At 37.0% G+C, this 20,289-nt stretch overlaps 1 protein-coding gene across 1 annotated transcript in view; it reads right to left on the reverse strand.

The window, feature by feature from the left end:
• LOC108680579 (endothelin-converting enzyme 1) overlaps window positions 1-19,333 on the reverse strand; it is a 47,886-nt gene extending 28,553 nt beyond the window's left edge. Inside the window, exons 1-2 of the mRNA XM_047882973.1 lie at window positions 19,206-19,333; window positions 8,459-8,620 (exon numbers count right to left, since the gene is read on the reverse strand). Of these exons, the coding sequence (XP_047738929.1) occupies window positions 8,459-8,609 (151 nt within the window). The 5' untranslated portion in view covers window positions 8,610-8,620; window positions 19,206-19,333. The remainder of the gene's footprint in view (window positions 1-8,458; window positions 8,621-19,205) is intronic.
• Window positions 19,334-20,289: the final 956 nt, after the last annotated feature.

The raw sequence follows: 20,289 nt of genomic DNA on the forward strand, positions 1-20,289 counted from the left end.
GCAATATGCTGAGCCCATAGGATTAAATTTAATAAACAGTTACAGAAAAGGGAAGGCTCTGTTGGTCATCATATTGTAAGTTCGTGAGTGCGCTATACTGTTCATTTTTTCAAGCAAAGCAGTTACGCGAGGTTGTTTCATGTATGTTTAACAATAGTTTATTTCACTTAACTTACTTGTACTTCTCAGCTATAGTCATAAGTTGCTAATTAGTTGCTGCTCATCATTAAAGATTGATTTACGATTTCGTCGGGATTTATTTAGGATTAGAGATTTTTAGGATTTTTATTTCGTTAATGTTGTCATTTTTTCATTTACATCATGTTTTATCATATTGAAAAACCGGTAAAAGCCTTCACTAAAATACATAATTTTTTCGATGGCTGCTTTGAGCAGTCACGGTTGAGCCGTGTCACAAGAGAGACGTGCGTGCTGCGCGGGCTCACAGCTTGCCTTTTCACTATGCGGTTGAACTGTATTAACGCATTTTGTATTGAAGCGTCTCTCTCACTGAAAAGACTTGAAATGAAGTCAGTGAAAGAGAATACAAACAAAGAGTGGAAGCGAGTAAAATGCGGTTCTCTGCTTTTCATGCTGAAAACGAGGGTGAAGCTAGTGAGTGAGAGCACACTGTAACGAAGATAGGCGAAAAGTGCCTACTCTCTCTAACCGAGCTCCGTCAACTTCACCCTTGCCCTTCCGTCTACCACCATACGCTGCCCGCCGTCTAAGGACCTTTATCCTGCCCGTCACCCTTTCTACCCCTATGTCGCGATTCCTTCATTCCCTCAGCCCATCCCTCTTCCCTCACTCAACTGTTACTCTGGAGTCATAATTTTTGACGAAACTTTAACTCTACTCAAGTTAATTCAGTTTTAAAATTGTGTGTTCTCCGTGCTTTGTAGTTTTAATTTCCAATTCTGTTTTACATGGAATTTAACTTCAACTCTACTCAATTCAATTCAGTTTTAAACTTGTGTTTTCCTCCGGGCATTGTACGATGGCTGGACAGAGAATAAAAAGGTAGTCGAAAAGCCCTCGAGTTCTGCTAGACAAAAGGCTAAATTTAAATCAGCTAAGTTAGAGATGAGAGTTTGCAAACACTGCAAAGAGATATCTGTGAGCGAGACAGATCAGACGGTCATCTGTGAACGCTACGAAGACTTCATTTGTATCAGCTGTTCGAAGTTGAGCTCTGACGAATACTTGCTTCTCCAGAAAACTAAATTACTTCATTGGTTTTGTCGTGACTGCGAAGAACCGACTCTTGGTATTCGAAAAAGCGAAAAGCCGGTGTAAGAGCAAGGCAATGAGACGAAATCGCTGAATGATGTAGTAAACGCCTAGAGTGAGATGGTGCGCTCGCTGAGTGAAAAATTGAGCTCGCTGTGCAATGAGCTGACTGAAGTGAAGGCTCAGCTGAAAAATACGGAAAATTTTGAGGTAAAGACTCAGAGAGGTAATTTATCCGAAGTTGCTAGCGAAAGCTCCCGCGAGTTACTGGACAGACGACGTTGGAAGTCCAACTTGGTTTGCTTTGGTTTGGAGTTCCCGAGAATTCAGCATCTGATGCGATGGACCGAGTGATGGTTGATACTGAAATTATTGCAGAATGATGTAGCAAGGCACTCAGCACGCCGTTTGATATTACATCGTGCAAGAGGCTACGCTCGAAGGATGCTGCTGCCAACGCCTGCAGACCTTTGTTGGTAACTGTAAAGGATCCTAGAAAGGTTGGAAACGTGATGAAGGCAACGAGAAAGCTTGGAGAATCTCTTGAGTACAACTCCGTTTTTGTGAATGATTTCACCCCTTTAGAGCAAGAAATGGCAAGAAATGGCAGGAGATAATCAGGCGGAAAGCACGGAAAATCAGGTAAACCACTCCCGCAATGTCAAAACAACACCGGACGCACACGATCAGTTATAGCGGTGCTGGAAGACAAGTAAACAGTAGAAGTCATGTCCACAGTTCCTGACCTGTAAGTAATGTAAGAAGGAACCGCATAAATCAAAGTGAAAGTCCACAAAAAGTTTTAAAAATTTTTTACACGAACTCGGCTTCCGTTTTGAACAAAAAATTGAACTGTTAACTGTGATCGAAAGGAGTGTATAGACATTATTTGTATTACAGAAACACTCACTAAAAATCACCGGGGGGAAAATTGTACCTGTTGAATTTCGGTTGCCAGGTTTCGATTGTTTTCATAACTTAAATGAAGAGCAGTGCAGTAGAGGTGCAGCTTTGTGGGTTAGAACCTCGTATGGGGCCCAGCAAGTTAAGTTATTTGCAGAGCATCAATCAGCTAGAGAATCAGTGTGGTACGAACTTACTTTAAATGGCAAGGATAGCCTCCTCATAGTGGTCGTTCATAGATCACCTAACAGCTCCTCTGAAACAATAAAGTACTAAACAGCCTTCAACCGAGCATGACTTTCAGCAGGTCGCATACATTGATGGTTGGCGACTTTAACCATCCAGAAATAGACTGGGCAGATGAATCTTCTCCAAGAGATGGGAACCACCCAGCATCCCTGTTCTTGGAGTCTGTGCGAGACTCATTTTTAATCCGGAACATCACCAAAGCCAACCCATTTTAGGGGTAAACAAACCCCAAATATTCTAGATCTTATGTTTACTAGTGAAGAATCAATGATAGATGAGATTCGCCACGAGGCTCCGTTGGGCAAAAGCCACCACCAATCATTGATTTTTCAGTATTAAGTGCTGTGCAGAAAAGACGCTTCGGAAACGTGAACGTTTGAACTTTGCGAAAGGCGACTATGATACACTCCGTGAAGCGGTGAATGCGGCGAATATTTCGGACGGTATTAACACGTTGACTACGATTGCTTCATCTTGTACTATTATTTAATTTTGGTGCTATTTTTAAGTCGGTTGTCAGACGATCATTTTTTTCGGACAAATTCCGTGATTTAGTTTTTCTCAATTGCGTTGGCCGGCTAAAATTTATGATAGGGGTACTTTCTAATTAAATTTTAAATACTGCAAAAAGAAAATAAATGGAATTTTTATAGCGGAACCTACAAATAAACTAGTATACATTGAATTATCGGCCTTTTTTGGCCTTTTTTGTTCTCGGATTTGGCCGATTTTAGGCAACCTGAATTATGTACCACTACCTCCTGGAGAAATACATTTCGTGGTACGCATACATGCAGTATGTACCAATACGTAGTCAATGTGTTAAGGACATGAATGTGGCAGATTCATGGTCATTTCTGTAAGACACGGTTATGTCTGCAGTTGATGCCTGTGTACCCAAGATTACGTTTGGAGGAGTCAAAAAGTCCCAGTGGATGAACAGTACAGTTAAAGATAATGTCCAAGAAAGAAGCCTACAAGCGTTATTTACGAACTCGCAGCGATTCTGATTATAACCTTTATACAAGAGCTCGAAATCAAGCCCTAAAAGTCTGTCGCACTGCAGTCAAAAACTTCGAAAAATATTGCTAAAAAGGCAAAAAAGAATCCGAAAGCCATCTTTTCATACGCTAGTTGGAAGTGTAAGTCAAAGGACGATATATCTGATTTGAAAGTAGACCAACGAAAGATTTCCTCTGATGAGGGCAAGGCTGACGTTCTTAATCAGTTCTTCAGCAGTGTGTTCACAGATGAGGACTTTAACAGTATTCCAGATATTGAGGAGCGCCCAACCGGCTCGAAGTTAACAGGCTTTGAAATACACGAAGAAGAGGTTCTCAAGCGCCTGGTAGCTCTAAATCTCAACAAGTCATGTGGACCAGAATGCTTCCATCCCAGATTGCTCAAAGAATTAGCAACCGTTCTGGCCGGCCCATTGACAGTATTCCTTCAAAAAACCTTGAACGAAGGAACTTTGCCGTCCTACTGGAAAGAAGCTCAAGTAACACCATTGTTCAAAAAAGGTGACATAAGCTGCCCCGGCAATTATCGCCCTGTCAGTCTGACAAGTGTTGTTTGTAAAGTCTGACAAGTGTTGTTTGTAAGCTAATGGAATCTGTTGTGAGGGATAGTATTATCGCTTACTTGACTGTTCACCATCTCCTATCAGATTGTCAACATGGTTTCATTGCCGGTAGATCCTGCACCACTAACATATTATCTACGTTGAACGATTGGACTTGCCTGCTGGACGAAAGGGAGCCAGTGGATGCATTGTACCTCGATTTTGCCAAATCATTTGACAGTGTTCCGCATGAGCGGCTGTTACGTAAAGTGAAGTCTTTGGAAATTGAGGGAAACGTACTCCAATGGATCAGAGATTTTCTAGTAGGTAGACGTCAACGTGTCAGTATTAACGGAACCGTATCAGACTGGGCATCAGTGCGCAGTGGCGTACCACAAGGAAGCGTTCTTGGGCCTATTTTGTTCGTTGCTTTTATAAACGATCTGCCAGAAGCAGTGTCCAGCGTGTGCTCCATGTATGCCGACGACACAAAAATTTATATTACAGTGAACGATGCGTCAAATAAAGTGCAATTGCACGATGATCTTGACAGTTTAGTAAACTGGGCTGATACGTGGCAGCTGCAGTGTAATGCTGACAAGTGCAAAGTACTTCACCTCGGAAAGAACAATGAACAGCAAGATTACAGTATGAGAAGACATGGTTGCAACGAGAGTGTAATGATTGAAAAGTCAAGTATGGAAAAATATCTCGGAGTTGATGTCGACAAGGAGCTGAAATTTTCTAAGCATGTAGAAACGCGAGCTAACACATCCAACAAACTTCTTGGACTAACCAGACGCTCATACGAGTTCCTAGATGCAGAAGCGATGAAGAAGTTGTTTGTCGCTGTCATTCCAAACGTTGTTCAAAGACGTGCAACAAGTATAATTCCAGGTTTGAAATGCAAGTCCTATGAAGAAAGATTAAAGGTTATGAAGCTTCCAAGCCTCAGTTATCGACGTCTGCGTGGGGTCCTCATTGAGGTACACAAGTATACTCATGGTTTGTACAAGGTCCCCCGAAGGATTACTAGAATTCGAAACAAGAACCAACACCAGGGGCCACGACTATAAACTAAAAAACTGCGCTGCAACTTCTACACGCGATAAAATTTCTTCTCGCTTCGAATGACCGACATGTGGAACAGCCTCCCCGATTACATAGTTGGCGCTCCAAGTATGAACGCTTTCAAGAACAGACTAGATAAAGCTATGGAAAAAATATATGTTCAGACTTGAAATGCCTAGCACCATATCGAACCCAGTGGAAGTCTAGTAGCTATTTCAAACTATAGTCAGCCCTGAAAAGATCCGGTCAAATGACACGATTTTAGATCTTCTGTGAACAAGGCACGAAAAGTAAAAGAATCGGCGACAGGCCACATCAGGCCTACACTTCAGCGCCGACATCACTATGTTATAATGCGACGGGATGTGGAAACTAACTATCGCAGGAGAGGACATGACTGTAAAAAAATATCATTTTCCCCGCAAGGAAGTCGGCTGTTACACGGATTTGTTAATGACAAGCTCTTCGATTTATATAGAGACCACAATGAAGTTAATTAAGGAAAAGTGAAAAAAGGAGCTATTCAATATAGACCAAGGTGCAAGTTACTGGACTTGGCGGGCCGTCTTTTTGAGCGATGCTACCCTTCGAAGAACATCACTAAAAGATGAAACTTTTGCAAGGGTTCAGTGAGTTGGCTACGAAGCGAGTCAAGAACTTAGTGAAATCCCTGATAATGGCTTGCAAGATCACAGAAGAACCCATTAAGTGAAGCATGCCACAGAAGTGTGCCTGCCGTTATGACTCGGGCCGATAGGAGTCATGCCACGGATGTGCAGTGGGTACAAAGAAAATTCAAAAATGGGTGTCTCTCAAGGGTTGAAACTGAATGAAAAAACAAAGTACTATATCTAATTGATTTGTTTCTGTTAATAATATACGTTTAAAAATTACTGCTTAAAGACAACACTTCTAAAGAATCCAGTGTCTCCAATGTTATAGATGTACAATAAATTTCTCATTTTATTTTCGAACATTAAATTTTTCTTTTTTAGTTTTTTAATACATAAATTTTTTCTTCAGAATTATTTATTCTGATATTCGATTCATGCATTGTCTCTAACTATACGCAAGTGTGTAAAATTTCAGATCGATAGGATAAGTAGAAGTGTGTTAAATTTAAATTATAAGATTTGTAGCAGACAGACAGACAAGAAGTGAAGGTAAAGAGAAGTCTTGTAATAATAATAATATTATTATGCGTTTGAAAATTACTTTTTAAAGAAAACACTTCTAAAGAATACAGTGTCTCTCATGTTACATACCTACAATGAATTTCTAATTTTATTTCCATATATTAATAAAAATTAATTTTTGATTTTTTTAATAATAATATATGAAAAAAATTCAAAATTATTTATTCCGTCAATTGATTCATGCCTTGTCTTCAACTTTGCACAAGTGTGCAACAGATTGATTGGACAGGCACAAGTGCGTTGAATATTGATTTTAAGATTTGTAGAAGAAAAAATTATTTTTTCAAATTTTCAAATCACAAAAAAAAAATTTTTAATCATAAAATTACATATTCTGTTATTTGATTCATGCATTGTCTTCAACTTTACGCAAGAGTGCCAAATTTTAGATCAATTGGACAGGTAGAAGTGTGTTAAATATTGAATATAAGATTTGTAGCAATCAGACAAACAACAGGCAAGAAATGAAGTTAAAGAGAAGTCTTGTAATAATAATAATATACGTTTAAAAATTACTTTTCAAAGACAACACTTCCAAAGAATCCAGTGTTTTCAATCTTACAGGTGTACAATGAATTTCTCATTAAATTTTCGAATATTAAAAAAATTAAATTTTCAATTTTTTAATATATATAAATTTTTTATAATGTATAATTTTTTACAAAATTATTTATTCTATTAATTGATTCATGCATTGCCTCTGACTTCACACAAGTGTGCAAAATTTCAGATCAATTAGACAAGTAGAAGTGTGTCAAATATTATAAGATTTGTAGCTGACAAAATTATTTTTTCACTTTTTTAATATTGCATTTTTTTATTATTTTTAAAATCATTTATTTTGAAATTTGATTCATGCATTATCTCCAACTTTACACAAGTATGCTAAATTTCAGATCGATAGGATAAGTAGAAGTGCATTAAATTTGGATTACAAGATTTGTAGCAGACAGACAAACAAACAAACAAACAAACAACCAAACAAACAAACAGAGAAGAAGTGAAGTTAAAGAGAAGTGTTGTAATAATAAAAAGGGCAGATCTTCGTGTAAAAATCGTCTGGACATACACTGGTGAATTATGGTATCCATAATACATCTCCGTACTATTATTTAGAGGTGAAGCATTCGACAGTCTAGAGGTCTCACGCACCCTATTTATGTGAAATGGTTGCGTTAAATTTTACTCGATGCTCGGCCACGATGAACACGAGCGTTACCGCTGCTGAGGATTACCTTAACATTTTTTGTAAATTTTTATTATCTAAAATATGCCTCGACCGTCAAGCGAGCCAACACCAATGCAGAAGGGAAATGCAGACGTAAGCAGGCGATGATGTTTTGATGCAACTTCTTTTAGCAAACGAGCTCCAAGCCATGAGAGGTAAAGTCAAGATAAAATAAAGAGGGGAATGTCGAGACAATGTAAAACCCGCTTGAAAGTGTCTACCGTTCCGCTACAGGATCGAAACATCCAAAATATCGTCAGCCGCGTCAAATGAACTAACTACCTGAGAGAGGACATTTCATCCGTGATATTGATAACGGCTTCGATGTATCGAAAAAAACTTAAAAAAAATTCTTACTTAGAAAATTAATATTGGCTATGAAACCGAACTAATTGTTTTGCAAGGAGGCGGCTTTTATCATACATTGATCGATTTTAATCGATTTATTGGTGTTTTGTAGTTATCCAAATTAATAAAGCCAAATAAAAAATGCGTCCGATCCACGAGTCAACGGTGAAATCTATTAGTTCTTACATTTTAGGTCGAATTGGAAGCCAATAGGCGTACTGAAATGTCATGCAGGAGCCTTGAATTCCCCGTAGTCGTACCCAAAAGGTTTTTGTTTAGGGGAGAAGTTCATTGGTTGAGAGGGATCGATCGCTTGGTGTGCATATCGACAGCCGCGAGAATGCGACCCGTCTCACTGGGAAAAGATTCATCTGTCTAAGCGTAGCGAGTAGGGTAGAAAAATTCGAATAAGAACATAACAAAGAGGGGAAAGTGAGAATAGTAATAAACTAAAGAGAATTTGGATACTGAAACACGAGCAAAATTCGAGCTCAACGAAAAAATGGGAATGAACGCGAGAGAGTTATAAAATTTAATCAATTGATTTCTGGTCGTGATGTACGAAACGACAATAGATCAAAATAATCCAAAAATTCATATGAACTGATAATTTATATTGGTATCAACCAAATACGATAATAAAAAAAATTGAAGGTTAGTACTCACGCAAGTCTGTGATGATTGTACGCCGGAGGAGGGTGATGGCGTTCTTAAGATAGGACCCCATGTTCATGCAGGACCAGTAGAAGGTACGCAGCTTCCACTCGATGCTGTTCGAGTCCTGAGGCTCGTCCATGGTGCTTAAACTCGAGCGCATCTCGGCGAGAGCTGGAAATAATACACATGAATTAAGTTTAAAGAACTGAAAATGAGTTACAGATGCAAATTTGCTGGAAGACCAGGGGTCATACTTTCAAAATTCGCTAAGGGAACGTAAGTACTTACGCTCTATTTTCTTGTCTACGATTGGTAGATTTAGTTTGAAAGGCCGTCAATGATTGGCTGATGAACTTACGATCTCTTAACTTTTTTGAAAGTATGGGCCCAGATTGTAGTCTTAAAATTGAAACTAAATGTCAGGTCGAAACAAGCCTACAATTATAAATTCTTGTGAACCAAATTTAACTTGTTGATTGAAAAATAAAAGGCATAATTCATCAGTTCCAAAAAATTTATAGCTAACTAGAATAAAATACTCGCTGAAATTGGAAATTTAGATTAATATTCGAGTTATTTATAGACTCCAGAAATACGGGGACGGTTCAATTATTTATAATAAAGGTTTTTATATATAAGTGTTGGACATTCGATGTAAAAATAACTTGAAATTAATCCTCCACTAATTTTGTTAATATGTCATTTATTATTATTATCCTGCAACGAGTGATATTCAGAAGTTAATAATTTTATAAATTAAAATAAATGGAATGTAGTCGCAATTTAAAATAATTTCTATTATACTCTTCAATATAATTATTGATGAAAATCCATAACTTCTTGTTAACCAAAGTGAAATTCAGCATACACAATAGGAAAAGGCACAGGAACTGGTTGTCCATTGAAAAATTCTCTATGCGCCCAATAAAATAAATCAAATTAGAAAAAATTTTAGGAAAAGTGTTTTCTCTGAAAAATTATGCGAAATTTTAACCTATTTGATGAGCTGAAAAATATTCTCTTTCCAACGATTTCATCGGCTGAAAAAAAAAAATCTTCCTACTTTTAAACGATTTCAGCATCTGAAAGTAATATACAATTTAAAATTATTACAGTGCTAAAAAATTATTCACGATTTCAAAAGGTTTCAGTGTTTTTTAGAGAAGATCCATATTGTTCAATAATCTGAAAAGATAATTTCCTCCTTATGTCGTGACCGTGGCTTTAGATTGTAAGTTTTCGTATACTACGTAAATTTTATGTTGGAGCCTAGCTGGTCATTAATCTATATGTTGCTTGAAAAATGAGCGTTGTGCATAAATTTTGTATTTTGTTGTATAAATTTTGTAAAAATATAAAAAATGTGTATTATCTTGAATCTGAAAACACACAATGAGAAAAATTATTCCGTGCGCAAAAGTTTTTTCATTTGCGAAATTATCAGTTTCATGATTTATTATTCTTGTTGGAATTTGACCACTTGAGCATTTGAAACAAAATACAAATAACATAAAACTACGAATATATAATGACTTATTTTTCTCCTGTTATTCTAGTTCATATTTTGGCTTAACACAACCACAAAAAACGACCTTTAGGTAAACATACAAAAAATGTAAAATTTCCTGCTAATTTTGTACGTATTCGAGTATCCTATTTCTGAATTGAGGATGATATTTCGGCGCATTTTATCCTGGTTTTGTTTCGATTAAAGTTCCTGAGTGGTTAGCTGGATAAGCTGACTAAAAGTAGCGATATTTCTCAAATGTGCGCAGTTCAGTATTGACTTTGGTTAAAATTCCCTCAATTAAACGTGATTTTACTGGCTTGCTCACAGTGTTTTCTGAATTTTGCAACCATATATAGTAAGTACGTTGGAATGCACAGTCAATATTTTGTTACTTTACACCGGATAAGGCCCTTTTTTAATTGAAATTGGGAATTTCATAATTGGGAATGTTATCTAGAGAATTTGATAATAATGAAAACATGTGAATTATATACTAAGGTATTTTTACAAGAATAATTAATGACCCTTTATTAAAGCAAATTTAAGAACAATTGCTCAATAAAAGAGGGTTGTATTTTATTAATTAGGGATAAAAGTTGTTGCAAAGAATATCATTTGGAATATACTTTTACTTTGCAATATCATCTTGAGACTAGAGTTCGTAATGAACAAAATAGCGGAGGAGTGAAATCCAGTAAACGGTGACGAATATCATCAGCAACAAAAGAGCTCACTCCACATCGCAGTTCCGTCGTCATGATGCATGCATAACCATAGTGATGCATCAGCGTTGTGATGATTGTAGCACCATTGTAATGTAACGGGACAAATACGCTACTAAAATATCGTTGCTAGGTTTCTGCTTCCGGGCCTTACCAGACGAGCTTGTGGGCCCTTAAAACAATTCAATGAATACTCTGAGGCTGGAAGGTATATTCAAGTTTTGGGAATAATTCTGAGACATAACACAGATAAATGAAATAAATGGACATAGTTGGACAAAATATCAAGGATAAGTCTGGCCTAGTAAAATTCACAGACATCCCTAGGAAAATTAGTAAGGCAATGGCTGCCATTTGCCTGCAGCGGCTACCAAAGAAAGCCAGAGCTGTGGTGGTGCAGTGGTGAGAGACTCTGTCTCTCGCACCCAGCTCCCGGGCTCGAGTCCCACTGAGGACAAGTTCTACCGGGAAGCTCAGCTCATGGCCAACTCAGCCATTCATCCAACTCTGGTTGATAAATGAGTACCTGGCTTGTCCAGGGTGTTGTGTAATGTAATAAAATGGTTCTGGCTGGTCAGCGAGCCAGTGATGGTCGTAGAACTACCAGTGGTACCGAGTGCCCGGAAAAACTGACCTATCACCCCCCCTCCCTAGTCGCCACTACCAGGATGGGCAATTACAACAACAACCAAAGAAAGCTAGCAACGCCATGCACTTGTTCTCTTCGGTCCCGGTGGCAGAGGTGCGGCGGCTGTAACCAAACGCACATCGCATAAAGCGTGACCAAAGCTGGCCCGCCACAACGTCAGCATAGTGATGCTTGCTTTCATCATCGTCGTGATGCTTGCGTTTACATTGTGATGGGTGCATCAGTGATGGTATAACGTCAGTATTTTAACGATTACGTTACGTATTGTGTTATTGTGTCAGCGTTGTGATACTAGCACCGACGTTAGTACTGGAACGCTGAAATAAAGTCCCCAGTGTACGCGTTCTCAACGTCAATGAAGAATGCAAGTGCATCACACAGGCGAAGCTGAGTACCGAGATTTTAGAGACAATGTGGGACCAAGGATTTCAGTGCAAAGTCATGTGATCGCAAATTTCCAGAAATTTGTGTGTGACTGCGTAGTTTTATGAGTTTGCGTACGTTAATCCGTGGAACACAAGTACGATAGTACATTTTGTATCAACATTAAGGAGTTTTGAGTAAGTACTGTATATCTAATGTACTGTTAAAAAAACGAATCTGAGGAAGTTCTGATGTTACTTTCAAATCTATTGATGAGCCAAAAAATGTAGGTCGTAAAATCAGTTATCTTGAGGACAAAAATGTGGATCGTGTTTATTTTTATACGAAATGCTGTTTGCAAAGAGATAAACTTCAGGATTGACGCACCGCCAACGCCCAGAGCCATTGTTTGCAAACAGCCTGGCAAACATGAGTGATGAGATGCTCTGTCGTTGCTCTCTTTTTTCGGGGATAAAAAAATATAACTCAGTACTCAGTGCAGTGAGTGACAGAGAGCGCATTTTCTCGCCGACGAAAACGTGAAGTCACGGACGGACGGACGGACAGACGGACGGACAGACAGACAGACAGACGGACATGACGAGTAATAGGGTATTTTTTCCATATATGAGAAAATGCGCTAAAAAGAGGCCACAGCTATAGGACTCACATTTCTACAGTGAAAAAAGAGCACTGAGGCCTGCCAAAAGAAAATGTAGTAACAAATTATGGTGTATCTCTGCAATGTACTAACAATTGTGTTATATTTGCACAAAATTTGAAAATATTTTGGATGGTGGTTTAGATGAGAACAGTACGTAATATATAAGTCCAATTTAAGAACAATTAAAGAAAAACTTTACTTTCCATCAGGTGTAAATTTAATTTTGATCGTCGCTTCAATGTTGTTTATTTGCATTCAAAGGAAATTATTAAAAAAAATAATACATTTATTACCCCAAATTTCTAAAGGATCACGTGAATCAAAACTATGTCTGGCTGAATGAAAAAAGTCGTTGTCGAGGAGCCAAAAATTTGTTCAACCTCATAAAACCGAATGTTTAGGCAAACAAAAACAATGCACAAATATTAGTCGACTTCAGTCAACAAATAATATTTGCAACTTGTACTATGCTTTCTCAAACAACGCGTAAAAATTGCAACAAGAAATTTGATAAGCAGCATAAGTGAAGTCGTGGTATATTAATCAAAATTCAAGAAGCAGGACAGCCTCGTATCATATGAGCACAAAGGCGGCCTAGGCTCGTAAAAACCGTGATGGATAAGGTCATCTGTCCCTGAATTTCTTCGCATGCAAGTTGATGCACTAGGCGGAACCCAGCCTGATGAGACCGTCACTTTGCTTCAAATGAAAATGAGGTAAGGACTAGTTTTGATGTCTAGTTAATGGTATTGTTATGTGAATAGGAAATAAATGAAGAAGATTATTCACACAGCAAGTACCTATTTCAAGTAGCAAAGAACATGCAAGGAAAATTGGTGAAAAAGGCCGAACGTTTGAAGAAAAAAATATTTAGAAATAAAGTGCAAAAATCATTTGGTTTCGGTTTGGTTTTTTGCACTTTTTTGTTTGGTTTGGTTTCAAAAACTGCGCTCTAAGTACGTGCGAGTTTCAATAAAGTAGACACACCCAGAAGCATCTGAGAAATAAAATTTTCGCAATTTGCCAAAGCCGTTTCAAGAAATTTTATACGGAGCCAGAAATCTCAGAAACGAACACAACATTCCGGGTTAAAACTAAAACAAACGCAGCAAGGGGAAAATTTAAAGGCACTACACGTTCAAAATGGAACGCAGTTGCAGCAAATGTAGAGCTGGAGTTTAGAACGGGGTAAGCTAATCCCGTGGCTAATGTGAGCGCGTTCCTAAGCAGGGGAATACAAAAGCGGAACGGAAGGCGTCTTTATGCAGACGAGTTGAATGCGGCACACTAAACTACGGACGACCAGCAGCCAGACTCGTTGTTTCTTGCCGAAATATTAATACACGACTCGTGTGCTTTCCTCTCGTGGAAATGTGAGACTCTGTCCTAATATTGATGTACTTGTTAGCGCATTTTCTCATTTATGGAAAAAGACGCTATTGTGCTCGTCATGTCCGTCCGTCCGTCTGTCTGTCTGTCTGTCTGTCTGTCTGTCTGTCTGTATGTATGTGAATTAACGTTTTCGCAGATTTTGAGAAAATGCGCTCTCTGTCACTCACTGCAGTGAGTCCTGAGTTTTATTTTTGCCTTTGTGATGGGTCATCCAATACCCAGTTTAGCCCTGCGTGAGGTTGTGTCATGTGCTGCGACCGTTCTCTGTAAGAAAGTGTCAATATTGGGACATTTTGGGTTTGACCCATTCATTTTCCTGAGAGTTTCGAGTAAACATTGTTCTTACGCATCGTCTTCATGCCATGCCATCGGTTTACTTCCTATCCTTATAGATAAAATCTAACGTCTATTATACTGTATTAACCTTATATTAGCGATTACTATACAATATGAATGGAATTGTTTGTTAGTGAATATATTTTGTCTCATAATTGTTACCAATTGTACTTTGACTCATATCTTAAATGGAAATGCTTTTAATTGCATTTTTGAACTTCTATGTTTATAGTTTCAAATTGCTGAACAGGATTTTTTAGTGATGATCCATTTTTTGTTAAATTTTTGTTCACTTTGATTATTGAATTGAGTGAAATTCTACAATTTTCAAATGGAAATTTAGGGAAATAAAAAATGTTATTTCCCTAAGTGTACGTGAATGGTTTACTGTTTACACATAATCTTGAAAAATCAAAGGCAGTGTGAAAAAAATTCAGATCGTTCCCCTGAGTTTTATTACATAAGATATGCGTTAATATTTAAGCATAATAAACGGTTCCACTTTACTTTCCCAATCAGTAAACTATATATTTAGTTCTAGGTATCAAAATTACACAAAATAATATCGTATTCAAATCATTAAATAATAATTATTAGGAATGAAGTTTAATGTCAGAATATAATCTTCATGTTTTGTTACTAATTATCTCAACATGAAATATAAAGCGAAATTCGAAATTAATTCAGCTATATTCATTACATGGAATTCCAAAGTCCAAACTTATTTGAAGTATTGTTCCGAATAATTTTATGAAAATTGTTCATCTAAACTCGGCAATTACTTTCGTAAATTTGATTGTGGCACGAGGCCGGGTGAATATAAAATTAGGTTCTCATATGCATTAATTACGGTTTAATTAATAATTTAATTTAAATAATATTCATTCTACTGCCGAAATGCACGTATTCGGGAGAATTTCAGATCGAATCTCTATCATTAAAAGATCATTGAACACGTGTTTAAATAACAATAACTCAAGATTTTGTTGCGTTTAATCCGCAGCAAACTTAGTCGAAAATTCCCATTCAATTCCTTGCTGGTTTACTTTCCTTAGATTCCCCATATCTCAGTTGGCATTCTATTGAATATATTTTTTTAAGTGGATGATTTCCTAATCTACGAGTACTCCTGCAATCAGCTTCCAATATTTATTAATATAGTATTAATATTATAATTTAATATTTCCGCTTCAAAAGTCGCATATTCCCGTAAATTAGACTTTTAAAACAGAAATATTAAATTTTAATAACTTCCGAAGAACTTCCCGTAAATTCGACTTTTAAAACAGAAATATTAAATTATAATAACTTCCCAAGAACTTCCCGTAAATTCGACTTTTAAAACAGAAATATTAAATTTTAATAACTTCCGAAGAACTTCCCGTAAATTCGACTTTTAAAACAGAAATACAAAATTATAAGAACTTCCCAGGAACTTCTCGTAAATTCGTTGCCAGCAAGTACATCCAAGCCAGCGTGTTGGCTGGACGGCTCGAGTGTTGTCGTCGGCGATCAGAATTTTTATGACTAGCGTCGCACGGCGGCACCGAGCCTCTCAGCGGACGCTGTAGCGCTTGTAAACAAAACCGCGCGTCTCTACCAAACCTCGGGCGTCATAATTTATTCGGCAACGAGCCGAGCTACACTTGCTCTTTCCTACTCGTTGTTCCATTTTTTTCCTGATGCAAGTAGGCAAAGCTGCGCCACACTTGCTTTTTTTTATATTTTCGATGCCGGATTTGAAAGGAGGGCAAATATTTCCTGGGAGAAACGCGCAGAGGGCTTCCTTCCTAGCGACACATGTCGTCAATAGCTTTCTTCCTGATGTTTGACTAAATAATGGAATGAGCAGAGTTTTTAGAAATTAAAAAAATCAGAATTTTTGTTCTAATTACTTCAGGCATGAAATAAGGAAGGATTACAAGTAGCAGATCAAAAGAGGAAATGCATCCTATGATTACAAGCAATGCCCAGCATTATGATTAAAAAAGTGTACGTGATCGTAGCTTGAATAACAGGGGGAGATGTGAACACGAAGATAAAGTTATTCATCAGTTCACTAGTAGTAGTAATACCTCGAAATGTTGATTGCATAGGTTATCGTATTATTGAAGTTTGGAGGCCGAGGAAAAACTGATGGTTTTCCACCGCCAAATTGTCTGCATTTTACAATTTACTACCCAATAGAAATTAAGCGTATCACAGAAAATCAATTAAATTGACAGATCGAACTTGAAACACGTAATATGAACTTGAAGCAAGAATAAACAACATAAAAGCAAATAAGGAAACGAAACAATGTTACAGTTCACCGAGCTAGAGCACGAGGTCGTAACCATGTAAAACAAATGGCGTAGGACAGCTGCGTCGGCTGATGGAGATGAATGACATTACGTCTTCTTGTTCGAAGAAACATTGAAAATTACAGTCGGTATATCAGTGGCCAATGAATGGCCGTAAGTTGCGTTCCTGAAATCAGGGATGTCTCTGTCGGTATTTCGTTTCATAGAAGTGGCTAGCTGCTGCAGCATGTCTTAGTGGAGATACATGATGTGTAGAGTCGTCTAGCTGCTCCAGCATGTCTTAGTGAAGATACATGATGTGTAGAGTCGTCTAGCTGCTGCAGCATGTCTTAGTGAAGATACATGATGTGTAGAGTCGCCTAGCTGCGCCAGCATGAATATCAGTAATTTGCATTATTTTTTATTTTTAAGCAACATCTATGTCTCCGGTTATGAAAATATTAGACTTAATTATTTCACGTGTGTTCACGTCTCACGTGTGTTCACGTTCAGCCCGTCACGTGTGTTCAAGTCTCAAAGAAATTGACAGCTACAAAGGCAGCACAGATATCAAAACTCGGCAACCAAAGACTGACAGAAAAAAGTACATGAAGCTTAGCACAAAAAAACCTGACGAGTCCCGCTTCATTTTGGAAGTTCATTTCGAGAAGTTTGGAGAGCTTGAGCTCAGTCTAGGGACAAGTTGTAGGCGGAATTAGATGGTGTGATGGAAAGCACCAAGTGAGCTTCAAAAGCCTTCTTTACAGAGTTAGTTGTGCGATTAATCTACGGTAGACCTTTACAAAATAACTAATTTATTTAGTGTCACAAAAAATATAACATGAATTTAGAGTCTATCCGATTAAATTAGCAATATTAGGATCAAAATTCGAGTCGGATGTTAAATGCGTCAGCAACTTTTTGAAAAAATATCGCAAGCATAGCAATAGGATCTTATTTACTAAGGGCCTGATTTAGTGATCACAATTTCTTATTATTTCAAGGAATCTAACTGTGTACTAGACCAATTTGGATTTACTGTGACTTCTAGCGGGTATTCGCTATTAATGGAATTCATTCACTATTAATATATAAATAATTTTCACCATCAAAATTGTGGGAGGAATAAAATGTTCCAGTTTTAAAACGTTTTTCTTAGCTTAGCTTCGCGTTTGTTTGTTTGTTGTTAAAATTGACAACGAAAATTAAACCACTTCTGATTGCTCTAGAGATCATTGCATTTGATTGAAGTTTAATGCTGTTTAAAAGTTTAATTTTCCAAATTAGGTAGTAGACACGTTGATAAAAAAATCATTGCATTTGATTGAAGTTTAATGCTGTTTAAAAGTTTAATTTTCCAAATTGGGTAGTAGACACGTTGACAAAAAAATCAATGCATTTGATTGAAGTTTAATGTTGTTTAAAGGTTTAATTTTCCAAATTAGGTAGTACACACGTTTACAAAAAATCATTGCATTTGATTGAAGTGTAATGCGGTTTAAAGGTTTTTATTTTCCAAATTAAGTATTAAGACACGTTGACTAAAAATCATAGCATTTGATTGATGCTCTGTTTTACAAGTTTAAATTTAACGCGAATTAGTTATTAAAGTCATATAAAAATTCAGTTCCCGAAGTTAACAATGACACTGAGCTAGACGCATAATAAAGTATGGAGAAGATGACCCATGTTCTGATACATGATGTAGTTGTAGGAACGCATTATTCAGAGTCAAGTGTGGGACGAGACCTTCTTGTGATAGATGAGACGCAGTGAAAACTGCAAAATAATCGAAGGAGGAAAAAAATGAAAAAATATAACTCAGTACTCACTGCAGTGAGTGACAAAGAGCGCATTTTCTCGTCGACGAAAACTTGAAGTCACGGACGGACGGACAGACGGACAGACGGACAGACAGACAAACAGCGAGACGGACATAGCGAGCACAATAGTGCATTTTTCCATAAATGAGAAAATGCGCTAAAAACAGAGGAAAAAAGTATAGATGTAGAGGTCCGTAGATCGTGGTTTGAGTTCAGGAAATGCAGAGCTCTGAATTACACCCACTTGGAGCGACTTGCTGCCGCGCTTTGAATGGGAAAAAATAGCACAGCCAGGAAGGAAACTCCCGAAATGGAAAGAGGAATTGCGGTTCCATGGAGTTTGAAAATATGACCTTGCAACGATGGATGAGAGCTGCATGGGCTATGCCAACAATTGATGGTGTAATGTAACAAAAATTTTCTCAGTGGAATATAACATTTTAAATTTTTTCTGAGAAAAAAAAAACTGTGAAGTCGGATGACTAGAAACAAGATGACATTTGATAGGAAGTATTTAAATCAATCAATTTATGTTGGGAACGAAGGAAGTTTATGCGTGGCCAAACATATTAAAAAACACAAATCAATAGATTATTTCTTTCTTTTGTCCAAATTCGGGACCTTCAACCTTCTTTAAGGCACTGAAATTACCGTAAATTAAAAATAAAATAATAGTGTAAAGTTTGTGCTTTAAAAAATTGGGCAGGGTAGAGAAATGGACAAATTGTATATTAATAGTTCGTGGGTCTGGATGCCCTTTTGTATTTCTTCGGTTCCCATAGAGCCATGAAAATGTGAAAAAAGTGAATAATTTATAATAATAGTATTTATAGTAATAATATAATAATAATATATAATAGTGTTTTATAGTTTTAATAGTAAATACTATAGTAATAGTATTTACGAGTATTTTGGAGGGCCTGACATAACTAAAAATCTACTAACGATTTTACATTAATAACCAACTCTAAATTTTATTTTCAGGTATGATTATAATTAAAATTTCCATACTCACATTGATACTTGAGTTGTTCCTGGATGTCCCACTTGGATTTGGTAGCTGGGATAGGATTTTCTCTCAACCAACCTCCACACGAGTGCTCCCAAAAGTTGGCACAAGGTTGCACCGATGCCGATAAACTTCCTTGCAACTGCAAACAGAAAAACTTCATGTTAATAACTTTTTGGAAACATAGGTAACTAAATCGTCAATATATATTGAAAAAATTCAACATTTTTTTTAACAATGAAATATATTGGAACCGGAAAATTTCGAAAAAAACGTATATCCTATTAGGATATAAACTTAGCTTTTTCTTTTCAACAGATGATAAAAACATCAATTATTTTTTAAAATGCTTGACTTTTAAATTCGTTATTTCGCAAATTTTCCCTAACATTCAAAACGAAAAATAAAGATATATTGTATGCTAGAAATTGCCGTTTCGAAAACTATGATTACATATTTGCTCATATATTTTGCTACGGATTATTTCGAGCAATGGTTAGTTTGAAACTTCTTTTAATTGTTTTAAAGAACCTTTGTTTAGGCCTATTCGCAGTTTAACAAAAATAAGCTGCGCAAATTAATAAAAAAATAGAGCAAACAATGTAAATTGCATTGCTTCTTCAATTTGGTGCTGCGCAGGTCTTGCATTTGGTTGGTAAAGTTTTCAGACCAATAATCGTCCGGAAAATACGCCATTAAGAACACACTGCTGAATTTTGAGAATAGCATATACATGTATCTGTCATGAAAGTTTCAAAACTTTCTCGAAAAAAACGAAGGACGAGGTCCAATGGCATCAATTCGTGAATCATTCTAAAATATATTGCAAGATTTCTATATTTTTGAAGCGTGTGTATAGGGTAACATGGGGCAGCGAGCCCACTGCGGGTCATGGGCCCATAGCGGGTTTCTCGCTAAGTATGGCAGATATTGGTCCGTGTTCTCTACCGCCGGTCGACAGTTTCACTGGGATGAAGTGTGCGGATTTACGTTTTGCTAAGTGTTTGCGTTATTAAGTTCTTTGCGAATAACTGTTCTAGTCCAGATAAAAATTTTTTTGCAGCTAAAGAAATTTTTTTTTCGATTACTA

This window comes from Hyalella azteca, unplaced genomic scaffold (assembly GCF_000764305.2).
Source record: "Hyalella azteca isolate HAZT.00-mixed unplaced genomic scaffold, Hazt_2.0.2 contig11717, whole genome shotgun sequence".
NCBI lineage: Eukaryota > Metazoa > Arthropoda > Malacostraca > Amphipoda > Hyalellidae > Hyalella > Hyalella azteca.